Source organism: Alosa pseudoharengus, unplaced genomic scaffold, assembly GCF_046254945.1.
Source record: "Alosa pseudoharengus isolate Yale_2024_CS ecotype anadromous, Long Island Sound unplaced genomic scaffold, YU_APseudo_1.1 YU_APseudo_1.1_scf_12, whole genome shotgun sequence".
Taxonomy (NCBI): Eukaryota; Metazoa; Chordata; class Actinopteri; order Clupeiformes; family Clupeidae; genus Alosa; species Alosa pseudoharengus.
In genome coordinates this window covers 38,247,166-38,264,352 of record NW_027468587.1, presented here as the reverse complement: position 1 = coordinate 38,264,352, position 17,187 = coordinate 38,247,166, and the positions used below count along the sequence as shown (strand labels likewise).

The window sequence follows — 17,187 nt, the reverse complement described above, 5'->3', positions numbered from 1 at the left end:
GAGCCGGCCCAGCCGTATGCAATCCATAGCCCCTCCCGCCGTGCCACCTTCTTCTAGTAACTGGGGTGCGAGCGTGAGGGGTGCCGGGGCTGGGCAGTACCACGCGATGTGTCCCGGCTCGCCACACCGGTGGCATCCGTCTCCGCTGGCCGGCCTCTTCCACTCGCGTGGGCGCCGTTGTGGTGGCTGTGCCGTGGTCTGCCGCGTCACCTCCATCGATGTCTGGCGTACGCAATGCCGCGACTCTGTTGTGCGGAAGATGTTTTCCACCCGTTCGGCTTCCGCAAGCGCCACGGACAGCGAGCTGGGGGCGCTCAGGCGAAGGTGTTCTTTTAGCCGCTCTGGGTGGATGCCTCGCACGAACGCTTCCAGTGCCATCTCTTCATGTAGACCCTGGCTGTACGTTGGGTAGCCCCGCCGGGCATACAGCTGCAGGTCAGCCGCGAACTTGCCCAGTCTCTCGTCCTTGTGTCGCCGTCTGGAAGCGAGTTGTTCTCTGGCATCGCTGATGAAGATTCTCTGGCCGAATCGTCGTTGCAGAGCTGCTTCGATTGCGGTCCAGCTTACTTGCTCAGCCGGTGGCAGATCTTCTCCTCCAGGGCCAACGCCACCTGTACGCCCGTTCTCTCCGCCGACCAGCCATTCAGCTCGGCTGCCAGCCGGACCTGTACCAGGTATGTCGCCAGCGGCCTTTCGCCATTGTAGTGGGGCAACTTTGCGCTGGGGCGCCCTTCTACCGCCACCGTCGCACCGAGGACCGGCCGGTTTCCATCGCTCCCGTGTGGAGCGGGTTCAAGTGGCGGGATGCTGCCATCAGCCCAGTTCGTTTCCTCCTGTGGCCGGGGGCGGGTCTCTTCATCACGGTCACGCTGCAGGCTGGCTCCGTCTGCCGGGCTCAGCAGGTGGCCATGGGCGAGCGTGCTGTCGAAGAGCCGTCTTGGCAGGAAACTCATCATCGTCAGGTAATCAGTTGCAGCTTTCTCCTCCCGTCCAGTAGGGGTCGTCATCCCACTTCTGACACCAATGTAACAAACTGTAAGGTTGTCTCAAAATGGTCTTTATTGGTTACGCACCAAAAACACGAACGTCATGAAACAGGCAACATAAGGGAGGTCAATTAAACAAGCACGATACACAAACAGGGTAGTCACATACAATACACGGGGTAAACACATGAGGTACAACACAAAGAAAGACCATACCAGCTAACACATACACAACAAGGCAAACGCCACTACTCAGCACTACAACCAACATCAACATTATACACACACACACGCACAGCATTATGGGAGTACAGTCATACAGCTAGGCTCAGATCATTACAATACGGTTAATGGTCGTTCTAAATTACGTAGGACAATGGGAAATTCAACCAAACAGTGGAATAAAAATACATAAACGCCCAAACGGAACAAATGAAAGAACAGACTTGACAATAAATATTGTTAACCATACTTTGAATACAATAATATATTCATTACTTTTTTTTTTTCTAATCCCACCTCCACCCCCCCTCATTGGGGGACTTTTCCTTTCTTTCCATTTTAACAAAAATGTATTTATTTATTTATTTATTTGTTTGTTTATTTATTTATTCTTTTTAAATGTGTTTTTTGGTGTCTGTTTTAGTTATCTGTTGAAGCTTGAAACGGATACAGAGTATAAGCCTTACATCTTTACAAACAGAATACAATAAAATTAAAAATAACAAAATCACCAGTAACAAAGGGAAAAAACAAACCAATGAAGAATGAAAAAAAGTCCCTCCATCCAAGCCACATTCTCCCGACCGATCTACAAATCCCCCCCCACCACACACGCACACACACACACACCCTACTCCCAACCTCCAAGGGACAACAAATTCCTGAATCATACAGCAACATGTTGGAATAGTCATTCTTTTCTACCTGCTCCATCCTTCCACTTCCTTTATTTTACTCCATCTTTCTGCATAATGCACTTCCTTGGATTCATAGATCATACATTCAGTTTCACAGTAAACTTTAACATGGTCTTTAAGTCTCCCTATACTCAATTCATGTATGTCGGTTGTTTTGAAGATTAAGATTTTCCCTAACAAAATAATGATGTTCTGAAGAGCGTGAGCTTCCGCTGAAAGATCACCCAGAAGCACTGTGAGAAGATCCAATCGCAATATTACATCATAACCCAATAACCACCTTTCCACTTCAATCCAAAACAAAGCAACTGGTGAGCAATACCAGAATAAATGATCTGTTGTCTCCTCCTCCTCCTTACAGAATCGACAACTTGGTGTTAACTCCTTCCCCCAAATCCATAATATTTTTTTCGTAGCTAAATACTTATAGATTAATTTATATTGAAAATATCTTGCTCTTGTATCTATTGTTGTTCCATACAAAGTTGTGAAGACTTGCTTCCATGATATTGGTATGTCTAGCAATCTTTCCCAACTGTCAAAAATGTTATAGGGTATTGCCACCAGATTTTTAGCTTGTAGATAAAAATTATACAGTTTTTTATTAACCTTTGCTTTTTTTAGCCACCTGGTCTGTTTTATATCTGGTCTACAAACTAAGTATGAACCTGCAATCGCGTTAACTTTTCTTTTCCATTGTTGTGGTAAGGCTCCAATTAACTGATTGTATTGTTGCAAAGTACATATTCGCCCATATACTTGTGTTATTTGTGAGTATGACATAAATCCCCCTTCTTCCTTTATAATATCTTTTACAAACATTATATATTTTTCAAACATTTGCTTCAAGAACATTGTGCCACCTCCACTCAGTATATTAGAGTTAATCCATAGCATCTGTTGTAAAATTTGGTCATTGTTTTCTGGAGGATGGTACTGAAAGTGCAGCCAACTTTGCAGTGCCTCTGTCAAAAAGGACGACAGTTCAGAAAAAATATCCTTCATTACAAAAAAACTGTGAGGGTTGTATTTGTATAAATGGAAATAGTTTTTTTTCAAACATAGGATGAACCTTTCCTAAGAGTCTAATAGAAAACCACTCCTTATTGAAATAAAATTTGGGAATGAGGGAGGCCTTTAATGATGGTTCATAGCCTTCAAGTTCAGCAATTATGTACCACCTACATTATAGTCATTATATAGATATGTGCGTTCGATTTTATCTTTCTTTCCATTCCATATGAATTTAAATATTTGTTGTTCGTATTCCTTATAAAACATTTCTGCCGGTGTTGGTAGAGCCAGGATCAGGTAAGTAAACTGTGACACAATCAGTGTATTTACAAGCGTTGTTTTACCAAAGATGGTCAGTTTATTTCCATGCCAGGGCTGTACAATTTTTGAGAGCTTTTTTAATTTGATGTTAAAGTTAAGAGTGGCTATTTCTTTCATATTCTCTGGTATATGGATACCTAATACATCAATGTCTCCATCTGTCCATTTCACTGGCATTTCACATGGTAGTTTGAAATTTGTATATTTTAGTGAACCTAATCTCATTATATGACATTTTCCATAATTAGGCTTTAATCCATATATTTTTGTAAAGTGATCCATATCATTTATGAGGTTTTGCAAGGATGTTATATCTGGTCTGATCATGAAGGTTGTATCATCTGCATACATTAATAGTTTTGAATTTATGCCATTTAATTGCAAACCTCTGATGTTTTCATTAGATCTTATTCTCTCTGCCAATATTTCAATAGCTATGATGAATAAATACGGAGATAGGGGACATCCTTGTTTCACTCCTCTTTCCCGAGTGATAGGTTTTGAAAGGTATCCATTATTAATCACTTTACTGGTAGCTCCCTTACACTCTAAAAAATAACCCAAATATAACCCAGCCACTGGTTAACTATTGGACCAACACCCCATTGAGTTATCCTAACCCAGTGGTCTGGGTACATTATTAAACCCAGCAGATTGGGTATGATTCTAACCCAAAACGCTGGGTTATATCAACACAACATTAGTTAAATTGGCACAATAGACAGGTAACCAATGTGCTGGGTTATAACTATATAAATGTTGAGTAAAATTCACACAGTATATTGGGTATAGATTCAACCCAAACCACTGGGTTATATCAACAGAACTGCTAGTTAAAATAACCAGTTGTCGGGTTTTCTAAACCCAGTATTTGGGTTGCATTGAGAGAAAATGGGCAACAAATAGCCATGCAATAAAATAAAACAGTTCAACATAATTATTTATTTGACAGTTTACTTTATTTTTGAATGGATAGCCTACTCTAAAATCAGCATCAGCATGTGATAAGTTACTTCCATGAAGACAGCTAGATTCCACGGTCCATTTGGGGGTCAGCCCTGTCACTCAAAGAAAGAAAAAGAGTAAATTAATCATTGCTATTGACAAAACTTTATATCAAGACTTTCACGAACCATGATCAGCAGGGGCGGAGCTAATGCTTCACTATAGGGGGTGCGACGATCTTTAGTGGGCCCCTATACTGTCGGTGTTTATTCCAACATCATGTTTTTATTTAGCCCACTTCATATTGTGCTTATTAGAGGCTGAGGCATTTTGTTTATGTCCTGATGACCTAGTCTACCGTTTAGTTTATGCATCGGTGCAGCTGTGCGTATTATCAGGCAACTCAATGAGAGAATTTCCCGTGTGTGTTCACACAAAGTTAGCCCACCATAACTTCCCAACTGCTTCACAACTGTGCAGTATCCCATTAACTGCTCGACAATAGGCTATTTACAATTTTCTTTAAAATTTGTAAACACGTTGTCAAAATCAACTTTAATGTTGTTTGAGCAGGAGAGGGAATAAAAGCCTACGCACGCAGCAATTACAAAAGTTGCGGGCTAGGCTATACTTGCTTTATTTTACTATGGTTGCCAGTTATCAACACACAATGTTAAGCTAATTCACTAACTCAAGACTTCAAGGCTATCATGGATATAAAACGTTTTTTGGAAACAATGAAAGGGTGGAGGTAGCAAAGGATGGAGGCAGCAAAACTAGAGGAGTTATTTCAGATGAACAAGGTAGACAAATGCTTTTCAAAACGTTACCATTATAATATTTACTGATGTTAAAGCGCGAACGCTGTTTAAAGCCATACAAAACGGTAAACAGAACAAAACTAAAGGTAACTTTACCCTTAGGGTCGTATAAAGTTGTCCAAATGAATAGGTCGTTATTAGGCGTTATTGTTGTATATTGCATTTTGTACTAGGCTACTTTTTAGGTGGCCAATGCATGAACGAAACCGGGAAACGGACAAATATTAAGCCTTTCAATGTTTTGTTGCGCGCGGAGGGGTAGATGCGCTGAACATTCATTCCTGCTGGTGTGCCTGATAGTGACTGCTGTTGTCGCGGCAAGCTTAGGCCTATGCTCCTGCCTCTAAATAGGCACAGTGTAGACTAGACCTACACTGTAATAAATGCAGCCTGTAGCATAGGCTACTTCGGCAAACCCAGACCGGTTGTGGCATCAGTTTCGCTTTTAAAACGCAACAGTGTAGCGAGAGGGAGAGTGCGGGCTATTTAATTTGCAGCATGACAGACGAACTCCCATTGTGAGCGCACTCTACGGACCAGTGGCATCTTTAGTAGGCCTAACATTTTAGTACAAATAAGCATCGGTAAATATAACAATTAATCAAGATAGATTTGGCCAAAAGTGGGCCCCCTTTGCGGTCGTGGGCCCGGAGCGACCGCCCCCCCTGCCCCCCCGCTCCCTCCGCTTATGATGATCAGTGAATGATGTTGACAAACATTACAAATCCGGAGACCAAATATTAGCGCAATACACTCGGAAACCATGCTCACCTCATGGAGTTGTTTAACAGCACACTGACAAACATACGTTCAGTTATATTAACGTTAGTGGCAGTGGTAGTTCTATAGTCTATGGCAGTGTTTCTTAACTGGTGGGTCGGGACCCAAAAGTGGGTCGCAGAACTGTTCTGGGTGGGTCGCAGAGCTAAAGAAAAAAAATCGCCAATTTAAAATGCTACCTTATCAAATCTAATATTGGACCTTTATTTTGGACCTCATGTTAGACATAATTTTAGTGGTAAACGCAAGTACTTGTAGCTTACTTGAATGAAGTAGACAGGTTATCCAACTGGTGCCAGGAAAACAACCTCCTCCTGAATGTTACGAAGACCAAGGAGATGTTTATAGATTTCAGGCGTGATCAGCATAAGATGTATCAACCACTTATGATCAATGACTCTCAAGTGGAAAGGGTAGAGAGTTTTAAGTATCTTGGAGTCCATATTACTGAAGACCTGACTTGGACCAAGCATATTAATTAATTGGTGAAAAAAGGTCATCAGCATCTTTTCCACCTCAGACGCCTCAAGTACTTCAAGCTACCTCAACAACTACTGAAGAACTTTTACAGAACCACCATTGAAAGTGTTATCACTGGCAGTATAACAGCTTGGTATGGAAATAGCACTGAGCTAGACCGTAAAGCTCTGAAGAGAGTAGTAAGATCAGCTGAACGTACCACCAGAAGTGCCCTACCCAACCTACAGGAAATTTACATAAGGAGATGTCAGTCGAGAACAAGGAAAATTATCAGGCATCCCAGTCACCCCAACAACTGCCTCTTCACTATCCTACGGTCTGGGAAACGTTACCGCTGCCTGAAGTCCAACACGGAGAGAATGCGGAAAAGTTTTTATCCCCAGGCTATCAGGATTTTAAATGAGGATTGTAGCAGGAACACCAACATAGCCTAAACACTTTTGCACTTTGGACTTTCTTTCTTTATTTTTCCTTTTCTATATATCCTTTGCACAGTCTTGGAGTCAGTGGAACAAGCATTTCACTGCATTTATAGGCTACCTGTATAATGTATGTGACAAATAAACATTTGATTGATTGATTGAAGTAGGCTGCTACTCTGAATATTGAAGTAGCCTACAGTAGGCTCGGATATGTATTCACTTAAACTGAGGACAAAATAGGACAGAAACCCCATTGTGTGGTGTGCAGTAGATGGCTGGCAGTAGATGGCATGAAACCATCAAAACTAAAATGCCACATGGAAACAAGGCACCCCTGTCAAAGTCATACAGTACCTGTTGAGTACTTTGAAAGGTGACATCAAGAGTTGAAGACCTCACAAATGTAGGCTAATGCCAAACATCTGCATGTTCCAAACAAGTAGGCCTACAGGCACTTCGCCTGTCTTACCATGTAGCTCACCATATGCATTGGCTTGAACGCTAAAAAAAAATATATGGGTCGCGACTTTATGAACATGGGAAATTGTGGGTCCCAAAGCCAGACCAGTTGAGAACCACTGGTCTATGGTTCTACCGTTAGCTAGCTCATGTTAACACATTCAGTTAGTTAAATTCAAGTTGTCTGTAACGTTAAAGGAACCGTATGTAAGAAATGTATTTCAATTAATCATAAAATGGCCCTGATATGTCACTGACATTAAGAAATCATGTTCATTTCAAATACTTAGATCACTGACAACAGTAGTCCGGCCAGGTTATTGTCATTCAAAAAGTAAATTTGCAGCCTTCAACTGATGTTGATGTTGTCGTGTTATGTTTGGCCAGGGGCCTATTGCACAAAACTAGGATAAGGGATTAAGCCGGGATATCTTGGTTATCCTGGCTCAATTTATCCGTGATCAAGTTGCACAAAAGCGGGATAGGGGACAGCAGGATATGTTATGGTATAAGTTACCATGGCGATTTATTCTGTGGAGCTAGCCTGCTCCAGACCAGGCTAAGTTCCAGGATCTATTCCCCCCTAATCTCATCCCTTATCTCAGTCAGCAGTCACCACAAATGGAAACCAATAGCTATTCCACTGCCCACTACACATTGTTATCACATATACCTAGACCCACTGTCATTATTTAAACTTTTTTGATCAATAATTACATTTTACATACTCGGCATTCCCGACCTGTAATGCGACAATGTGACGTCACAAGAGTGCCTAACCATTTCGCACGTGGTGGTCGCGTAACTAGTTGCAATATTCTCCTAAACAGAGGTGTTGCTGTTTGTTGCTGTTGTGAAAAGGCTATCGCTACCTACTTCACACCGTAGAAGAAGCAATGAAGCCGCTCTAGTTGCCATGGTGAATAAGTGAATCTGTGATCGGTGGCGGGGTCTATTTGAGGGAGCCGTGAGCGCGCACTTATCCAGGATAGGTTTCACCTGGCTTAATGAATCCCTGTCTGCTCATCCTGTCTTGCTCGTTGTGCAACCAATTAAGCCTGTACGATCGTGTTTTGGATTCATTGAGCGCAGCTCAGTAACTTATCCCGGATGTCTTAATTCTGCTTTTGTGCAATAGGCCCCTGATGTGCCACCCTCCACCTATCTACTAATCACAAAGTCAGTAGTGTTTCGGCATCCGGGTTGCCAGCTCTGCCCAAGTACCCAGGTGAAGCCAGGATAAGCCAGGGGCTTCTCGCTCTGCCAGTCAGGGGAGAGGGGGAGGGGATACACCGCTCTACAGTATTTTGAAAGTGATTGCAGTACCAGTTTTGGCCACAATCTTAAATACGGTTCCTTTAATGTTACCACCAAAAACCACCCAGTAAGTTACATGGCTATAATATGAAGCTACCCTGAAAGAATTAATATGTTGTTTGGCATGATGATTACCGTACGTGTGAAGAGACTACTTCGACTGTATACATTAGCTGACACACATGCTGCACTACCACGAAGCACTTAATTAACGTTAGCATACCAACCGTCTGCTAACGTTAACCTAGCCAGCTGTTGGTATGCTAATTTTAGTTTGTTGTAAAAGTTTGTTTTGTTTCTGTTCAGCAGTTCATACCCAGTGAACACAGAACTATGTTTTTAAGAGTCTGTCTTTGTGTAGATTTAACATTAACATGAGCAGTAATTGTAAGTTAATGTTAGCTAACGTTAGCTGGCTTGAATGACACAATTCTTAACCTGCTTAGGCTGAACGAAATTGGCAGGCAGAATATCCATTCATATCATGAAGGGTGTCTCTTTGTGTACTTTTAAAATTCGTCTGAATAATAATAATAATAAAAGTTAAAAGCAGATACATACCTTCCAAAATCGCCTGATTTTCACTGCATGTTGACAGCTGCTGGACTGCATGGACGGTTGAAAGAATAACTCTCAAATAACTATGCAGCTGTGTTAAAGTTACCCTGGTGCTGGGTAGTGTGCTCACGTCAGGTGGGGGAGAGGAGGGGGACTGTCCTAAACTATCAACCCAACAAGCCGGGTTACAGAAAATAACCCAACATGAGTAAAAACAACCCCACACAATGACCCAACAGTTTCAACTCAGCGTTTGGGTTGAGAAAATAACCCAGCATTTTTTGTGTATACATTACTTTGACCCATGTTATTATAGAATCTCCAAAGCCGAAATACCTTAAACATCTATTAATAAATTCCCACTTCACTTTATCAAATGCTTTTTCAAAGTCTGCAATAAAAACAAGTCCTGCCTTTTGTCGTGGAAAATGTCCACTTCCGAATCCAAATTTCCAATTAATAATTACCACTTGACTATTTAGTAATTTAGCACTCTGAAACAAGGCGTCCGAAGGAGACAATGTAGACAGAAGATTTTCCAAAGACTGTTGATCTTTATTCCCCGTATTGCAATGATAGTACAGCCCAACCGTCAAAGCAATAGGGAGAAGGTGAGATGTTACCAGCTGGTACCCTCGGCGAGATCTGCCTACGAATGGCTATACACTATATTTTATACTCCTCCGCCCTTGAGATGTGCCACCCTCTCACGTCACCTCCAACAACACCCTTCGCCAATCAGTATCATGCAGGGTCGCTTACATTGGTGGAAACTATCTTCCCATCATGCATAAAACTATATGCAAACCTATGTAATACATAGGTAACATATGTAAACTAGTATAACCCTAAATCTCCCTGGTTCCTTCAAGTTTGGTGAGTTAAGGCCTTCTTATCTGATTCTCTCCCTGGCTGGACAGGGCCTAGCACATGAGGCACAATGGCCTCCTCATCCCTGTCCCGTCCATTCCTCGCCAGCTTGATAACACCCCCCCTTCCCTTGACCAGGTATGGAGGAGATGCTTTCATCCTGGTACCCCATTACTTTTCCCCTCACCCCACTCTTCTGACAGTTGGTCTGGCCTACAAAGAATACAATGATCTCACTCTGCTCACAGCAAATGCAGTGGCCTTAAAACTTATGACACTCATGACTTCATTCTTCTAAACATGAAAACCCCATACGATAGTATAAACCCTTATGAAACTCATGTAATAACATAAACACTTATAAAACCCATGATTACATTCCCTTAAATCATGAAAATCCACCATACTTTTCTTCTACATCATAATGTTCAATTATTTCCAGTAACTGCCTTATACTATTTGATATATTTCTTCCCTCTATAAAGCCTGTTTGATCGTGATGTATTAATGGTGGTAAAACCTTTTTAATCCTAGTTGCTATACATTTAGCTAAAATCTTAGAATCATAACTCTGTAGTGTAAGAGGCCTCCAATTCCTTAAGTGCACAGGGTCCTTATATTTGCCACTTAGTTCTTGTTTTAGCAACAGGGAGATGCGCTTTCACTTTGTGTACCTGTAAGTTCCTTATATGAGAAATTTAAACAATCCATTAAAGTTTTTTTTAAGATGATTGCTTCTGATCCTCAGTTAATTTCACATGGTTATAGGGGAATAATAGATCTTCTCTACCCTCTTCCTGATCTTTATCCGAATAAATTTCTGTGTAATATGTTTCTATTTCATTCATTATTTCTTCTGGTGTAGTTAGTGTATTCCCATCATTTATCTTAAGTCATATTCTTCTTGGAACTGTTTCTTTGTTGTAAATTCAAAAAGAACTTGTTGCATCTTTTCCCCATTTTCATATTCATTACTTTTAATAATATATGTATTACTTTTAGTAAGTAAAGCTATTCACTACATTTTGTGCCTAGGCAATTCGGTTGTTAAATCCGATGTCACGCGCCCAACAGCTTTTTCGTCAAACATGCTTACTAGCGCAGCTAGCTGGTTTTTGCAACATGTAAACATTGTCTACCTCACCTCTGTTTTTCGTCATTACTGTAGCTGTGCAGTTAGATGATACAATCAAGGGTAACGCCCGGGCTTCCGTGAAAAATAGGATTTTATTAGGTTGAGGCAACAAGTGAGTAGCAGGACGACAATTTTCTTAAAGGCTGCTCTGAATAGTGGTAGAAATAGTTCATTGTTGCTGTCTAGGGAGAAAAACGAGCAGCTCTGAAAGCTGTTGGACCCGGAGAGAGTCCAGCCCGAATGGCTTAAACCACATTTGAATGTATTGTTTTAGTAGTATTTTAATGACCAATTTTGCCAGGTTTACTGAGCCATCATTCCCCACCTAGGCCACTGATGGGCAATGTGTCAAAACTAGAACCAACCGGCTCCATCTACAGCTTCTCCCAGCGAGATTGTTAACACTGCTAAAACAATGGAAGAAGTGTGGTCTGCACAATGCAATTGCTCCAAAAATATAAACTATTATTTTAAATACATAGCAACGTTTCAATCACCCTGGATCTTCGTCAGGCAAAAATTTCTTTGGATGTGTGCGCCCACTCTCCAAAACATTGCTAAAACAACAAATCTAATGGCTTAATGTCAGGTATGTCAGGTTAAAAAAAATATTTGACAAATGAAGGGACATGAAGCAAGATAGTAGTGAGTAGTGATTTTTCTTGAAAAAACAACTTTAAATGCAATAGAACAATATTTACAGTTATTTTTATAACTGAATTTATGAACATTCCAGACACAGTGATGACCTCATAAGAGGGAGTCCAGCAAAGTTGAGCATAGGGGAGAATGGGTTTTAAGTGCATTTTCTTTTACACTGATAAGGCCAAAAATGTTCTCTATGACATACCAGTGGTTCATAAGCATGAACCTGACTGGCAGGGACAAAGTAAAGACGAATAGGCTACAAAATTTAGGTAAATCATGGCCATCAAATCATCAGTTAGAAATTGATTAGGGGTGTGAGTAGGATCGGATCACTATTAGTATGTATCATGGCTTCAAAATGGCAGTTGTGTCATTCATAAAAAAAAAAAAATCATAAAAAAAACATAGGCTTTCATATACAACAAGTTAAGTAGAATCAGTAAGCAAATTAATAGTCTGTCTATAGCTAACATTAGTTGATAAGCAGATGTATATATAAAGAGCAAATGTGTGGTAGCACATATACACGGATGGTTTTATAGTCAGGTCTCTAAAGAAAAGCATATATGCCCATGGTTGGCTGAACACAGACTAATGAGTTGCTTACTGATTCTACTTAGTTTAGGCTATATAATGGCCTATGTGATGGCAAGTGACACAACTGGCATTTTCAAGCATTGCTACTTACCCATATCCTCTTCATCACATTTTAAGATCAATAATGGTTACCAGTAAAGAAAAAAGGTATCAGGATATTTTTATGTCAGGCAGGTAGTAGACTCTGAATTAGGTCATGTTTTTGGCCTCATCAGTGTAAAAAAAACTACTTTATGATCCCTTATCCCATGTGTTTTAATTGACCAACTTTGCTGGACTCCCTCTTATGAGGTCATCATTGTGTCTGGAATGTTTCCTGGAATGTTCATAAATTCAGTTATAAAAATAACTGAAAATATTGTTCTATTGTATTTCAAGTTGATTTTTCAAGAAAAATCACTACTCACTACTATCTTGCTTCATGTCCCTTCATTTGTCAAAAATGTTTTTTAACCTGACATACGCACGACTGATACCACAACAAGAAGTACTTGGGTAATGCGGTAAAATTATGTAGGATGTATAGTTGAATACATTTTCATTGTGCTGTTGTAACAGAGGTCGGTTCGTCCGCCGCTCATGGGCCTCGAACCCGCCACCTCAACACACACCGACATGGGAGTTGAACGCTCTAACCACTGAGCTAAAAGCCCAGGCTTCCAACTCTGTGGTTAGAAGTGTTCTTAAGGTTAGGGGTGTAAGGATTTACACGTGCAACTAGCATGCTAGCTCAGCTTGCTTCCGTTACACTGAAGTGTTCCATTATTTAGGTAAAATAAGAATAGTATTTCCAGATGAATAGAAAATGGGTCAATGATAAATAAGTGATGATTCAGTAATTCAGTGAAAGCAACACGATGGAAAATTCTTATTTACCCCTTGGCTTCAATTGTCCAAGCATTGGGTGCATCTTTAGCATCATTATTCAATGTGCACAGTAACATGAAAGTCTTATTTTGTAATTTTATCAGACTGCCTTTAGCCAGTGCCTCCAAAATTAGCCAGTGCATCCAAAAATGACAAAAAGGGTCATGTTCCTGCACAGTACATAGTGCAATACCAGGCATTCTGGGCAAGCAGTAGCAAAGAGATACCATACTTCCTACTATAAGTAAGTCACTCAAAATAAGTTTACTTAACAATAAGTTTGGTGTTGTTATTTTAAGGGAAAATAATTGCATAGTATCTCTTTTCTTTAAATTTGAATTTCCTAATTGAGTTAAAATTCCATTTCTGAAATGTACATTGTGAATCCAACATTCATTTCTAATCCCTCTGTAGGCTTCAGAATGAAACCGCTTCAAATACAATCTTGCAGGATATGAGGAATTACCTGCAATCATTGCCATTCCAATTCCAAAATGCTTCTATTATTTCTGGAGAAGAAGAAGGATTGTATGGCTGGATAACAGTGAACTATTTAATGAATAACTTTCTGGAGGTTTGTCTTTAATATTCTGTTCAAGGGACACTTACCGGTATTCATGTAGGCTCATTATACCTATACAATTACCTAGAAGTTCTGATACTCAGTTCTATCTTACATTTGTAATATAACCAATATATATCTGCCTATCTAAATGTATAATAATGTTTTTTGTACCTGTAGAGGGACTTGTGGAACTCCTGGGTGCGCCCCCATGGAGCTAAAACAGTAGGCTCCCTTGACTTAGGAGGAGCATCCACCCAAATTGCATTTACAACAACTGATGACGCCATGGGGGAGGGCCTGACAAAGGTCACTCTTTACGGTTATGACTACACAGTGTATACTCACAGTTTTTTGTGCTTTGGGAAAAATGAAGCTGAAAAAACTGTGCTTGCGAAGTTCGTCCAGGTACTGGCTTTTCAAGGGTATTGTTAACATTTGAATGTGTTTTTTGTCATGCACTGTCTTCTGCAGTGCTGATGTATTTAGTAATAAATGCATTTCATGCTCTTGAATTTTGCACTAGCAGGGTTGATGGATCCTAATAATATATTCTCTCCATAATTGAACAAAACTATGATGTCTGTTTATGTTTAAACAACAGATTAATCCTATGATGCAGTTATAGATTATACATTCTGTTAATATGCTAATGATATCAGAACATTTGTAATCACATGGCACTTGAATCAAGTATAGTATTAAATATAGTATGACTAAGACACTAAGTATTGTGATCAAAATTATCAAAAGATGAAGGATACATTCTGTATTCTGGTCAAATCTCTTGATCCATTTTTACAAGTTCCACGTTTAGTTTGCTGGTCATGGACTGTCATGCTCCCATATTTCAGATTCATAATTATATTTGGCCATAATTGAACAGAATGTTTATCTTGATATACAGTATACATTATTTTTCTATGTGTAGCATTTATATCTACAGATTCTACATTATCTGTTCTTTAGGGTTCTACTGACCTCAACAATGTTCAGAATCCCTGCTATCCTGTTGGATTCAACATAACAATGACAGAAGAGTTCATTTTTGGCAGTGAGTGCACTAAGGACTTACGAATATCCAACTACTCTCCAGAGCGGAACATAACCATATTCGGAGGAGGAGATGCAGCCGAGTGTAGAAATGCTGTGAGACAGATATTTAACCTCAGTTCCTGTGATGGTTCCCAGAATTGCTCATTCAATGGAGTCTATCAGCCACCAGTGTCAGGACAGTTCATGGTACTACTATCTCAATTAATCTCAATATAAATGCATAGTGTGTGTGTGTGTGTGAGTGTGTGAGTGTGTAAGTGTGTAACAGAGAGAGAGAGAGAGAGTGTGAGAGTGTCAACGTAAATATAGTTGAGAATTGATACGCTGGGGCTTTACGTCAATGAGTAAATGACTAGTTCAATCATAAAACTCTACAGGTGGTACAGGTGTTTCCACTTCTAATATGGCTTTATTCTTTAACTTTGACAGAGTGGGATTCTGTTCATGTCTTGTACACTGCCTGCCTGGCCAAAAAAAAGGTCACCACCTGGATTTAACTAAGTAAATAAATCTGGGGTTTTTGCAGTTGGTCAGGTACAGTACAGTAGGTTCAGCAACGTTATGTGCCCATAGAATGAAGTCAGCTGACTACTTGACTATACTGAATGACCAGGTTATTCAATCAATGGATTTTTTCTTCCCTGATGGCACGGCCGGGCATATTCCAAGATGACAATGCCAGGATTCATTGAGCTTAAATTGTGAAAGAGTGGATCAGGGAGCATGAGACATCATTTTCACTCATGGATTGGCCACAGAGTCCAGAACTTACAGTAACCCCATTGATAATCTTTGGGATGTGCTGGAGAAGACTTTGGACGGAAATAAATGTTGAGACATTGCAGAAGCTTGTGGAGATGCCGTAATTAAAGCTAAAGGCGGTCCAATGAAATATTAGAATGTGTGACCTTTTTTTTGACCAGGCAATGTATGTAATATTTATGTTATTTATACTGTGTATATGTTCCGTGATATTTCGTCACCATGTGTGGTTTTGGATCCAGGCCTATGCAGGATTCTACTACACTGCCTGGGCTCTGAAGCTTGTTGGAGCACCTACTCTTGATAAGTTCAACTCCACACTGTGGTCATTCTGCTCCATGGACTGGACAAAAGTAAGTATGCTTTACAAAAATCTGGGATGGAATACAGAGTTACAGAGACAGAGAGAGATGTATTGACCTACTGAAAGGATAATATCAGGTGTCAATAAGGGTACAAATTCATTCATTCATTCATTCAACCTTTATTTATTCTCGGAGGTTCGTTGAAGGTAGTCCTTATTTCAGTGAAGCCAAGCTTACAGTAACAATGAAACAGCAGAAGAAATAGTATGACAATTGTACAACCCGAATTCCGGGACGCTTTGTAAAATGTTAATAAAAAAAACAATGCCATGATTTACAAATCATGTCAACCCTATATTTAATTCAGAATAGTTCAAAGACAACATATCAACTGTTGAAGGAGAGAAATTTGACTATTTAATGGAAAATATAAGCACATTTTGAATTTGATGCCAGCAACAATCAAAAAAGTTGCGAAAGGCTGGAAATGTTAGTGATGATAGGAACAACAAAAGGAAGAACATTTCACAACTAATTAAGTGCATGACGAGAAATTCATCACTTTATTAGGTGTAAGATAATAACAAGCCCTTTGTGAAACTTAGCCACTTTTTAGAGTTTAACAAGGTTTTAAACTCGCCGGTGATGCAAGAAGTTACTTGACGTCTTAAGTTTCATTGCTATGTCATATACCTGTGGTTTAACCCATGTTGGGATCGTTGCTCAAAAAAAGTAATGTATTACACATTACTCATTACTGTAATGCTGCATGGAAGACATAGGATTAGGCAAGGGTTACAGTTAGGGATAAGGTTAGGGTTAGGTGCCTTGAAGTTGATGCTCTCATCCAGAGGTCGGGAACCTTTTTTGCCTGGAGAGCCACTTTTACCATTTTTTTTTTTTTTATCTCAGAAGAGCCACATAAAGACAAGAAAAAGTTTGGATATTTAACTTACAGTTACTTTCATTCAACAGAGGATTTTTTTTATACATTTTTTGTACTAGTTTTAAAAGTAATGTGCAAGTAACTTGAAATGTAAAGTGGAATGACAGAAGTATAGGCCTTTAGGCTTCCCATGTAGGCTAAATACCACCCCCTATTTTACCAGTGTCCTTTGGTAAGCAAAGTAACAACACAACACTCAATTTTTGAATGCTAAGATTACACTCAATTAGGCCTACTAGAGATTAGATTTGGTGATGGTCTTGTAGTCTGACTGGCTCATAATCAGTGAGGTGAAGTTTCATGCAAGAATTGAGGCTGTCATCATCTACAGTAAGGGCAATTCCACGCAAAACTGTCATATCCTTAATGCCAACTAGGCTACAGTTTTGCACGGAATTGCCCTTAAACGTGAGCGC

The 17,187-nt window shown here is 40.0% G+C and overlaps 1 protein-coding gene across 1 annotated transcript in view; it reads left to right on the top strand.

Moving 5' to 3' along the window:
• The window catches only part of entpd3 (ectonucleoside triphosphate diphosphohydrolase 3), a 59,142-nt gene that overhangs the window by 30,671 nt on the left and 11,284 nt on the right, over positions 1-17,187 (top strand). The window contains exons 5-8 of the mRNA XM_076281214.1: positions 13,555-13,714; positions 13,883-14,110; positions 14,672-14,944; positions 15,763-15,873. Coding sequence (XP_076137329.1) covers positions 13,555-13,714; positions 13,883-14,110; positions 14,672-14,944; positions 15,763-15,873 — 772 coding nt within the window. The remainder of the gene's footprint in view (positions 1-13,554; positions 13,715-13,882; positions 14,111-14,671; positions 14,945-15,762; positions 15,874-17,187) is intronic.